General features: G+C 38.4%; 1 protein-coding gene across 3 annotated transcripts in view; it reads right to left on the bottom strand.

Moving 5' to 3' along the window:
- The window catches only part of TTC29 (tetratricopeptide repeat domain 29), a 244286-nt gene extending 232646 nt beyond the window's left edge, over nt 1–11640 (bottom strand). For all 3 annotated transcript variants that reach the window (XR_002315255.2, XM_020901271.2, XM_020901272.2), the window contains exons 1-4: nt 11549–11640; nt 10684–10730; nt 4195–4292; nt 2256–2339 (exon numbers count right to left, since the gene is read on the bottom strand). Coding sequence is in view for 2 of the 3 variants with exons in the window: in XM_020901271.2 (XP_020756930.1) it covers nt 2256–2339; nt 4195–4286 (176 nt within the window). In the remaining variant the exon portion in view is untranslated. The remainder of the gene's footprint in view (nt 1–2255; nt 2340–4194; nt 4293–10683; nt 10731–11548) is intronic.
- Nucleotides 11641–12212: the final 572 nt, after the last annotated feature.

Below are 12212 nucleotides of genomic sequence, written 5' to 3'. Positions count from 1 at the left end.
ATTATGTCCTTGTATAGTGAGGATGTGTGACTCACCAGTTTGTTCATTATACAATGCTAACAGATAAGGAGCCAAACTTGGAATATGTCTTCTTTGGCAAGTTTTATCCAACATCTTAGTTTTCTCTGATTTTTTTCCAGACCTCTAGGCTACATCTCACAGTATAATCAGTATTCATTCATTGCATATTTATTCCCTACTTGTACTGTCTCAAATAGAGACAAAGATGAAACCAAATATTTTACAATAAAATAACACTGTTTCTTGCTCTGTGAAAATCCTAGTATTAGATATAAAGTAGGCACCTAATAAATGCCTGCTGCATTTATCTTTCATCTCTTCAGAGTAGAATGACTGATTAAAAGTTTTATGCAGAAATTGCTTGGAATATGCATAATTTCTTCATGGCATCTGTTGGGTATTGCTTGGAGATGCTGAAATCAATTTTGCCCTTTACATGCTATTCAATTAGTTTGTTTAGGGCAAGGTCTAGAATGTGTATCAGTCAGAAGCACAATAGTGAGCCAAGTACAAGAACTTCCTACTAAGATTTGTACCCACTATCTTAGGGAAAGAACTCTGATTCTAAAAAAGTATTCAAGTGTAGGTAGGTTTAAGTAGAATTCAATATTAAAGACTGAGAACTACCCAGTGCTACTCTTTTTGCGTCAAGTAAAGAATCTACCTGCAATGCAGGAGACCCAGGCTCAATCCCTGGGTCTGGAAGACTCCCTGGAGAAAGGAATGGCTATCCACTCCAGTATTCTTGCCTGGCAAATCCCATGGACAGAGGAGCCTGGCAAGCTGCAGTCCATGGGGTTACAGAGTTGGACATGACTGAGTAACTAACAATTTCACTTTTACTTCTTTAGTGAAAAAAATATTTGTAAGAGAACACTGATCAGTACAGCCTATTCTGGACTGTCTTAGAATGTTTTCTTCAGTGCAGACTGAAAGCAAATTTTAAATATAAAGGTGTCTAGTTTGTTAAAATAAGTGAAGCCTAAGTTTAACTCCAAATTTAATTCCCAATTCTTAAGTGAATTAAAGCTAGTCATTATATTTATTTTTTTAGATATCCCATATTTAAATCAAAATGAAAATATCACTCACATATATTTTTCTTTTAAGAAGGAATCATACCATAAGACTATATTGACCTTTAATTTTATCCAACAGGTTACCATGGAAAGTTAATGAATTAGCAACTAGAACAGCATTTAAAAACCAAAGGTCCCAGATATTACACTTGGCAGTCAATAGAACTCCAAGGAAGACAATGATTATATTTACTGTAAATTTTGTCACTCTATAAAATAAAGTGTATAGAATGAACTCTTCCATTTTTCCATGCTATATGCATATTGGCAATTATCTAATGAAATGTATCAAGAGACTTAGAATTTTAAACTGTATGAAAACCTTCACCAAAACCATCAGTAGAAATACATTTTCAATGGAATCCCATAGCACTAGGCAATATACATAGATAGACTCTTTTAAAATCATTTGTTGTATAAAATATTTTAATATTTTAGCCATTTAATAAATTCCATAAGATGCATGTGCATATATAAGATTTCTATTTCTCAATACTTACAACTAAAAACCTGATAATAACAGAGTCACCATGTCTATAGGTAAGAAATATTAAATCTGTTTAGCTATTATTCTAGGTTTCTATTTATTTCTCACTAACTTACATGGATTTTTATATTATTTTTACTCAGACCACATATTAGATTCTAACTAGCAGTAAAATGGCAAAGTTTACATTGTTCATTAAAAAAATACATAGACTTATTTTTAAATTAACCAATAAACTATGATCCATTATTTGTTTTTGTAGGTTTTTGATGGGAGAGAAAACACATATTAGTCAGGGATTTCTTTTTAATCACCAGGAAAAAAAGATAACACAACTCTTTCTCTTAAAGCATTTTCCCCCCATGGAGGCAATATACCCTAAAATGGAAGCTATTAAGCAATCAATGACACAGACTTAACTAAAATATTGCAAATATGATAGTATAATACCTTAGTAAATACGAGAATTTTGAAAGTCATAAAATTAAAGACTTTGATATGTATAAGTTCAATAGACGTGACTTATCACTATTTAATACGAGCTTTAATTTTTAAATGTCATGTCCCAGTGAAAAAATTAACTGCACAGGAAAATTGAAATTTCAACAAAGAATCAAGACAAAAAAACAAACTTTATATTAAAGTAACTTTAAGAGGTATATACTTACGCAGCAACCTCCTCTTTTGACAATCCTTTGAAATTCACCTCCAGATAATGATCTATGTCATCTTTTTGTTTGATCAGTTCAGACCTAAATGAAATGGAAAGAAATAATAAAGAACTGCCTTATCGAGGTGAAAAGCTACCAAACATATAAAATGCCACCGGGAGAACAGGAATATTCTGGGTGTAATATCTTAGATAATAAATGTTTTGTAAGAGCTATAGAGTTAGGCTATTCATTGATAATTTCAAATATTTTACTTCCTTGAATGGGAAAAGGGAAGAATACTGAACTCAGTGTGTAAACAAATAAAACACAACACACTAAAATAGTCTACATTCTTAAATAAATGGGCTTTTCTCCTCAAAACTTTTAAGATCTTCCATTTTACTTATGTTCTCTTACAACCTTCCAGCTACAGAAGCCAGACTGTGTTCAGCACAGTATCGTGAACTAAAAAGCCCCTATTTGATACAAATGTGTTGAATTTATTGGTTGAAAACATGATAGAATTTTGCTCTGACATTCTTTTTGAGTGGTTTTTAAAAATCACACATAAAACTCAAATTACTATTAAAAGTTCAAGCTGAAAGTGATTTTAAGAAGACTTTAATAACTATATTACACAAGTAATATATTCATTCTTCATACCCCTTGCACCTTTAAAAATAAGCAGACTATTAACATATTATGACAACTGAAGTACAGGATACACAAGTATCTCTTTTTTTCAGAAGCTAATGGAGAATGTTGATTCAAAAATTTGCCTTAAATGGTTATGATAGAAATGTTTTTCTTTAATAAAAAGAAGTCAAAATTTTTTTCTTTAAAATCTGTCTTATCCAAGGGATATGATACTGAGTTATGTTTTTGCTCATGCTGAAAAGAAAATGTAAACTCAGTTATTACAAAATGACAGGAAGAAGCAGCTAGCTTTTTCAGATTTTGCAAATATTTCACATTATTCAAAAGGAAAATGGAAAATAAGAATGTATACACTGAAGTTATGCCTCTATCGAAAATGTTGCTTTTCAAATTATTTGAAAGTAAACATAATTTTCTGCAATTCTATTTTACAGTTTCTACAAATTTTGTTTCTATTACAAAAGAACTTCGGTGCCAGTTTAGCTGAATGTATTTATTTTGGTCCAGGGGTTTTGGTCTCTGCCAGAAATACCAAAAATGAGGTAAGGTCCTTCTTTGAACAAAGCAGTCTCATAATACTTTGATCATTATGCCTTGTAGGAATTGAAAGGCATGCATAAAAAGATAATCAAACCTACATATGTAAATTATTTATGTTGATAAATAATATGTGCATTACTAAAAATCAATAAAACTAGAAGTGGAAACTTCTAAGTAACACAGCCTTAGTTAATATGCATAATTACAATCAAAAGCATCAAGTTCTGCCCTGCAGGTTTTCGGCCCATGTCGAAAACTCCCTGAATTCAGCCGCCATTCACAGGCAGAAGAGGTTTGATGTATTTTCAAGCTCTAGGATCATTTCAGGAGCTAAATCAAGCCTGCTCCTTTACCCTGGGAGTAAGACTGTGTCTTCCTTCCTCCAAAACAGAAATCAGGATCGGGATCTTGAGGTTTAGATGCCATACAACTTTCATGCCTAAAGCTTCTGCTTTCAATTTTTCCACACACATTTTAAAAAGGAAATGTATTTCCAAAGCTTTGCAGGAACCACACTATAATGGCAGTAGGAAATAAAATAACCAAATGAGCACTTGCCTACTAAATAAATATATTCTTAATCTTTGAATAAAATTTATCAATCTTTCTGAAACAGGAAATTTGAATATTCTGAATATAAAAATGTACTTTTGTCTTTAAACAATTTTTATTGCTGAGATATGTTACTGACATTTCTTACTGCAAGAAATTTCTTCTGTAGGGAAAAAAAAAAAGAAAGCAAGCCAGGGTCACGTACCTTGGAATTGTTCTTGGTGAGCATGGCAGCTTCTGTCTAGCCAAGGTCGTAAGCTTTGGGCGTGTCATGGGCAGCGGGGGCAGGGTAGTCATTTTGGACTGCCAAAAAAAATAAATAAACAGAAACGGTATTTTAAACAGTAAATCATTCAAAGAATCTTTTAAGACATTATTAGAGATCTAGTCAGCCATCTGAGCTGCGAATGCCTCTGCGTGTAGATCTATAGCTCTGTTATTCAGGCATGAAGCTCAGTGAGTGAATTCTGCAGGTTGCTTCTCTCATTATTTTTCTTACTATCTGCCTTTTGGCCAATTTATTACTTGTCTGCATCTCCATCACAAAGTAGAAAAGAGAAAATCTGATAAATGTGTTGAAGATTCAGACAATTAGGAGCTTTGGTACAGGTTTTGTTAGTAGAGCTGGTTGCAATTAAAAAGTGAAGATTTTTAGGGCAGCTATGGATTTCAAATACTCATGCTTTGCTCTCCTGTTACAAATAATAACTAAAAATTGTTCATACTTTGCTGTTTTCTAAAAACTTTCTCACAAATAAAGGCTTTCCCTTAGAAGTGCTAAATGCTAAGAACAATTCCCAATGAGGAGACAGCTGGGCATATATCTGGAAAAGATGAAAATTCTAAATCAAAAAGAAACATGTGCCCCAATGTTTGCAGCAACACTATTTACAAGGACTAGATGCAGAAGCAAACTAAATGCCTATTGAGCAAAGAACGGATAAAAAAGATAATATTCCATACACAATGGAATATTACTCAGTCATAGAAAAGAATGAAATAATTTCATTTACAGCAACAATGGATGGACCTAGAGATTATCATACTAAGTGAAGAAGTCAGACAGAGAAAGACAAATATCATATGATATCACTTATATATGACATATGTGGAATGTGGAATCTTTATATGTGGAATCTTTTTAAAAACTACACAAATTACCTTAGTTACAAAATAGAAATAGACTCACAGATGTGGTAAACAAACTTATGATTACCAAAAGGGAAAGGGGGAAGGGATAAATCAGAAATTTGGGATTAACAAATACACATTACTACATATAAAATAAATAACAAAATCTACTGTGTGGCACAAGGAACCATATTCAATATCCTGTAATGACCTTTACTGGAAAATAATTTTGAAAAAGAGTATACATATATTACGTGTATACAGGGAATTCCCTGGTGGCTCAGATGGTAAAGCGTCTGCCTGCAATATGGGAGGCCCAGGTTCAATCCCTGGGTTGGGAAGATCCCCTGGAGAAGGAAATGGCAACCCTCTCTAGTACTCTTGCCTGGAAAATCCCATGGACAGAGGCTACAGTCCACGGGGTTGCAATGAGTCAGACATGACTGAGCAACTTCACTTCACTTCATACGTATATTCAGATATATATATAACTGATCACTTTGCTATATGCTTGAAACATTGTAAATTAACTATACTTCCACTTAAAAATGTAGTGGTTTAAAAAAGATTGCTTAAAACAACAATCAATGTATTACCTTTCATTTTACATGGGTCAGGAGTCAGGAGAAGGCACAGTGGGGATAGCTTTTCCCTACTCCATTTTGACTGGGGTCTCTGCTGAGAAGACTCAAAAGGTTAGGGGGTAACTCAGTGGTGGGAAACAGGAACTACCTATAAGGTCTTCACTCACATATCTGGTGGTTAATGCTATTAGCTGGGACCTCAGCTGGGGCTATCTATCAGAACACATATATGTGACCTCCTCAGATGGCTTGGGCTTCCACTTAGCAGGGCAGCTCATATTTCTTAAGTGGCTGCTCAGGGCTAGAAAGGCAAGTGCCCAAAGAAAAGCCAAGTGGAGGCTGTATTCCCAGGGTCTGACTTTGGAAGTCACACAGCATCACTTCCATTGTAAAAACAAGCTGACTAGATTTTAAGGCTAATCAAATAGACTCACCCACTGATGGGAAAGCATTGAAGTCACATTGTAAGAGGAAGGTGTGGGATGGAAGATATTGTTGCAGCCATCTTTGGGAAGTGCAATATGCCACAATGGAGAAAGTAAGTGAGCCATAATGAAGGTGGATCTGTAAAATCAAGTTATCTAAATCTTACTCCAAAGAGGAAGTGTGGTGGGCATGATGCTGATGGACTTATAGTGGAAAATTGTCACATGTTGCAAGCACTTTCAGATACAACAGACCTCACCCTTCTCCTGTTGAAGAGGCATTCAGAAGACAAGAGCCTCTTGATTCCACCACCACTGTCTCCATAGGTTTTGACCTCTACCATTTGACTTCTACCTCTACCATTATGGGTCACATACTCATAAACAAGGCTTGTTTCAGGTTCTAAATCACTTCCTCCAGTATTTATTATCCATGTGACCTAGGGTAAATCACCATCAATCTGGGCCTTAAATATAATCAACAAATATGCATTAAGCTACTACTTAGTGCCAGGTACTATTTTAGGTGCTGAAGATGAGGCAGTGAGCAAAAGGACAAAAATCTATAACCTCACAGAATCTACATTATAGAGTCGGTATGGTGGGGAAACAGACAATACACAAACAAGCAAAAATAACACAGAAGATCAGATGATGATGGGCTCTATAGCTGAAAATCAAGCAGGGAACTAGAAAGTACCCAGTGCTCACCAGTAGCCAGGGATGAATAACAGCAAAAAAATATGACATCAGAGAAGTTAAGGAGAAATTTGGTGGTGTTCTGATGATACGGGGTCTTGAAGATTACCGTAAAAAACTATGACTTTTACTCTGATTGGAGGGTTTGAGCCCAGGAGTGACACAGTTTAACTTCTACCTTGAAAGGATTACTCTGGCATCTCTTTTGGACTTAGACTCTAGGGGGCAGAAAGGAAGACATGGAGACCAGCTGGAGGTTGCTACGAAATCCGGATGACAGAGGATGGTGGTTTAGGTAGAGGTGGAGAGATATGGTCAGACTCAAGGTAGAACTGCCTACGGCCTGCAGAGACAAGGTATTCCTCTAGTGCTGTGTACAAAGCCATGGCAAGATGGAGGGTGGAAAAACAATGAGATTTGAGGAAAAACCTTTTGAAATTCAGTGTAGAAATAGGCAGTCTAGTGTTTCTGAAAGAAAAAAAAAGATCATTACCTTGGCCTGAAAATAATTATTTGCTTAATAAAGAGAAAATTCTAATGGAGATAAGTGTCGTGTGTGTGTGTGGTCAGTCATGTCTGACTTTTTGTGACCCTTTGTACTGTAGCCCGCCAGTATCCTCTGTCCATGGGATTCTCCAGGCAAGAATACAGGGGTGGATTGCCATTTCCTCCTCCAAGGGATCTTCTTGCCCCAAGGATCAAACCCGCATCTCCTGTGTCTCTTGCACTGCAAGTGATTCTTTACCACTGAGCCATTGGGGAAGTCTACAGAAACCTAATATTGCCCAGATTATTAGTGCATGATATGATCCATGAAACAAAAGGTCTACTTATTTTTATACAGTTATAGTTTTAAAGCACTCAGGCTAAATAGCAAATGTCAGCCCTCTCTTTCAAAACAAACATTTAAAAAACATAATGATTTACATGCCATAACTTCATAAGAAAGTTACTTAACTTTTTGTATTTAAAAATTTGTATTTTTCTGATCAGATGTTATATCAGCTTGTTGAGTTAACTGGATAAACAGAACTTACCAAATGACAATATTGTATAGAACATGTAGTAAGAAGTTAAAACTAAGGCAGAATTAGACCTGGTGGACAGATTTAAAGGGCAAAGGCTCCCCAGTCCTACTCCTTGTGAGCCTGTTTCAGAGAAGCTGTGAAGACTCTACATTGCAGAGTCCTCTGCTGTTACGGAGCAAATCAGAGCAAATCTGGGCCATCTCAGCTCTTAACCCAGACCTGTCTGCCCCCAGGGGGTTTGGAAAGGGAAAGAAAGGAAGCCTGTGCTTAATTCAGTCTGGACATTCCTTCCCTGACAAATTAAGACTCTGTTCTGAGAGCCCCTACTTTGCTTACCAAAGGCACAGGGCAGAGGTGATCTCTGCATAATCGTAGGGACCTTTGAAGGGTTTCTCAAGGAGCTTCAAACAAGAAAAAGGTACTTGTAATTTCTTCAAACACTAGGAAGGCCCAGACGCTTGTACACAGAAGCGTCTACAGTCAAATATACTTCCCAGGTGGCACCAGTAGTAAAGAACCCATCTGTCCATGCAGGAGACATAAGAGATGCAGGTTCAATCCCTGGGTTGGGAAGATCTCTTGGAGAAGGGAATGGCTACCCACTCCAGTACTCTTGCCTGGAGAATCTTATGCACACAGGAGGCCAGTGGGGCTACGGTCCATGCAGTCACAAAGAGTCAGACACGACTAAGCAACTTAGCTTGCACACAGAGGGAGCAAACCCCAGAAACTCAGTTCCACCTCACATATTCCATCAAGGCGTGTATAAGCCTCCAAAGAGCTGGCCTACCAGGTTGCGATATAAAATTAATCCTCACTGATGTTTACTTGAGTTAGACCATTTTTGCTAGAAAATACAAGCATCTAATAAAATCTCATACACATGTTAGACATGGAAAGGAACATGTCTTCTTTGTCACAAAGATCAACTGCGATTTTTTTTTTTAAATCTGAGTCAACGTTTCCAACCATTAAAGTTTCAGCTGCCAGTTCCTTCATTTTGCTCTCCTCTGATCTAAGAACATTAGCAGCAGGAGCACCTTTACTCTTAAATTTAGTTTAATGTAAGTATTGCAAGCCCTGCTGGCAAGCCTCAAGGCACAACTCTGAATGGGGGGTGGTCAGAGCTGAATGATAAAGTGGAAAAAAATTATTAACTGTGTGTTGGAAAAAATATCCCTCAACCAATCTATGTTGAAAGTTTAAGCTCAGAGTTAGGGTGGAATGTGTGGGCTCCCTTCGCTGCTCTAAGCCCCATATCCTCCCTAGCCTATACCTGTTGGGAAAGGGGGTTTTGTTTTTCACAATCCATACATGGCTATGTAAAGATATTTTGTTTTACATACTACGTAGCTGTTGAACCGAATTTTATGACACACATAATATTTGAAATGCATCAAATATGTAAAAGGATCCTGTAACATATGATTTTCCTATCTAAGTAATCACCATCTCTTTTATGTCTGACCAGTTCAGTCTTATTTCTGCTGAATGTTCTTAGAGTAGGAAATAGGTGCATTTTAGCACATAGAAGCAAACCAAGGGGAAAATAAGTGAGAAAAAATGCAAGCACACTTAGGGGCCTGTCATTTCAGGCTGAAATCATACCCGTTGGGTGAAGAAAGCCTTTTGTTCTTTGTTAATATGAACGGTATCATTTTCCTGGTGTGGACTAGAGAGTATTCCCTGCTTTCTAGTGGGCTCCAGCCAGGAGTAATGGGACTAGTGCTGGGAGTGGCTGATCTAGGCCTGAAGCAGAAATGGAACACATCATGCTTCACAACTGACACTTCATCATGGTCCTTGTAGTTCCACACCACACAGGAAATCACACATGGTGGTGCTACCTCGGGACGGGTACCTAAGGGAGAATGATGAGTGGTACTTCCCTGGCTGGTACCCAGATGAGCCTAGCCCTAGGAGGACGGGGTGAAGCTGTCTGTTAGGGAACCCAGAGGCAGCTCCCCCAGTGCTACCAAATGGGCAGTGTACTCCAGGCACCACAGGCGCTGAGACAAAGATCAAAAGGCTGCCTTAAGCCATTCCACTGCTGGTATTCAGAGGAGATTTGGTGGATTCTTTGATCTCCTGGTTGGCTCCCGTATCACAGTTACAATCTCTAAGTTTGGCCCCCACATGCAAAGACAAACGAGAATGGAGAAATGCAGGATGAAAGGTTTGAGAGGGGTGGATCAGGCTGAATGTGTCCCACGGTGTGAGTTTAAGTTTCTGGCCCCCAAGTAAAATTCTTCAAAGAGGAACCCTCTTTTCCCCACAATCCCCAGAGATACCCTTATCAAGGAACACAAAGGAAGGGGAAGCCTAGAGTTGTATAGACACAGGCTACCTGGGGAGTAACTATGTTTGAGGCTGACCACAATCTCCAGAATTCAGTCACCTTGGGGGAAAAAGCTGAAAAGTGAGAAATAAAACCAATAAAGACACAGCTAGCAAACGCATCATGTGTCATCAAGAGAGTTCAAAATAAATATGATTTTACTATCATCAACAAGATCATCGATAAGAATTGGAACTTTTCATATTATCACAAGCTCTTTTACTATGAAAGTTTAAAGAAAACTACAGAAGAAATGTCAGTAATCTGCTCCTGAAAAGAGTAAAAAAAAAAAAAATTCACATAAAATAAAAAGTCAGTAAATGTTTATCCCTTGTATTTTTGGACACATTTAGCATTCTATGATAGGTAATTTGATTGTTAAATAAATAGAAACCACACATTTCCTGCTAACTAACATGTGTTCATAGTTAAATCAAAACTTGAAGCAGGAAAAGTGTTTGAAAGTGGGCCATGTTTCACTCGACTTACATTTGGAGATTACTGCTGAAGGTCTCTCCAGGTTTACAGACTTCAGCCTGAAAATTTGGAAGCAAAGAATAACGGCAAAGGAGAGAAGAGAAAAAGTTAAAAATTAGTCAACAGACTAACTCACTAACTCCCCTCACTGCTCCAAATCATGGAATAAGATTTATTCATACCACAAAACACCAGGTATCTACTTGTAGTTATATAAACTTAAAAAAAAAATCCTGCTGTGATAGCTGACTTATTACATCAATGATTAAAGATGCAAACCATTAAAAAAAGAAAAACAACCAACCCAAAGCATAGCTCCTAGGGGAGAACCCAATCACTAATCCAATGAAATACCAATACATCTGAAATATTATTGATACATTCTTTGGGAACTCTTTTGTGACCCCATGGTCTGTAGCCCGCCAGGCTCCACTGTCCATGGGATTTCCCAAAAGTCAGACTAAACAACAACAAAAATCGATGCATTCTTATGTAAATGTGCCATTAGGGATAATGTGATCTCTCAAACTTTGGTGATCTACCAAAACCCAGGGCATCTCAGTTCCTCTGCACTCCTACCCAGTTCTAAACAGGACCAATTGATTTTTTCCACTCAAAGGGAAAGCCTTCAAAGGGTGAGCTGGGCGGCGAGGAGAGCGCATTTCTGTGCTCCCCCTTCTATGCATTTCTTGAAATAAATGGCGAGGGCCTTGGCTTAGGAAGCCCGTCCTCGACTGACTGAGGAAAGTTTGTATGGGTCAGAGGAGGGACTGCCTGGAAAAATAACCCATCTCTTCTTGGAGTCCGCCACGAATCTCGATGGGTTGACCGCGAGGAGCAACTCTGGTTTTCTGTTCCGCTGAAGAGGGCCCCTCACCCGTGGCAGGTGCTGGGCGCCGGCGCTGCCCTCTCCTCCCTCGGCGGTTCCCAGATACTGCGGAGCAGGCGCAGAGAGAGGACGCAAGAGCGTCTCCAGGGATACAGAGGGGGCGGGACGGGACGGAAGGGGGCGGGGCTAGGCTAACCTGAGGTTCTCGATTGGTGCAGCTTCCACTCTCCCCGGACTCGGGGGCGGAGCCTTGTAGGGGCGGGGCCTAGTTTGCGCAGTGCTGGGGACATCTACACCGGGCGGGTTTTTCTCCCCAGACGGCTCTCAGTAGTTAGACAGCTTTCGGAAATTAATTCGCCTTATCCAAGAGGCCTCTAATTTGCCGCCCTGAATCATTTCCCTCACGGCACTGCATTCTCAATATTTTACAACATTGCCCTGTCGTCCACACATTGATGCTTAACGCTCAGCTTGGCGTTCAAGACTTATCCAGCTGGATAAATCGTTCATTCTCAGCTTCCTCAGCCTCTGTTGCTCTCAGAACCATCTTTTTCACGTCCCACGCAAACACCTTTCCCAATCCTGTCTTCAGAAAGAGAATACAACTTTGAGTGGTGATGAGCTAAAAAACTCAAGGTCTCTTTCATATATTCTCCCTGCGTCCTGTCTTTAAATATATATTTTAAAACTTCCTCTGAAACTCGGGATTTTA

The sequence above is a fragment of the Odocoileus virginianus genome, chromosome 12, assembly GCF_023699985.2.
Source record: "Odocoileus virginianus isolate 20LAN1187 ecotype Illinois chromosome 12, Ovbor_1.2, whole genome shotgun sequence".
Taxonomy (NCBI): Eukaryota; Metazoa; Chordata; class Mammalia; order Artiodactyla; family Cervidae; genus Odocoileus; species Odocoileus virginianus.
The sequence above is the reverse complement of the archived record's forward strand: the minus strand, read 5'-3'. Positions and strand labels throughout refer to the sequence as shown.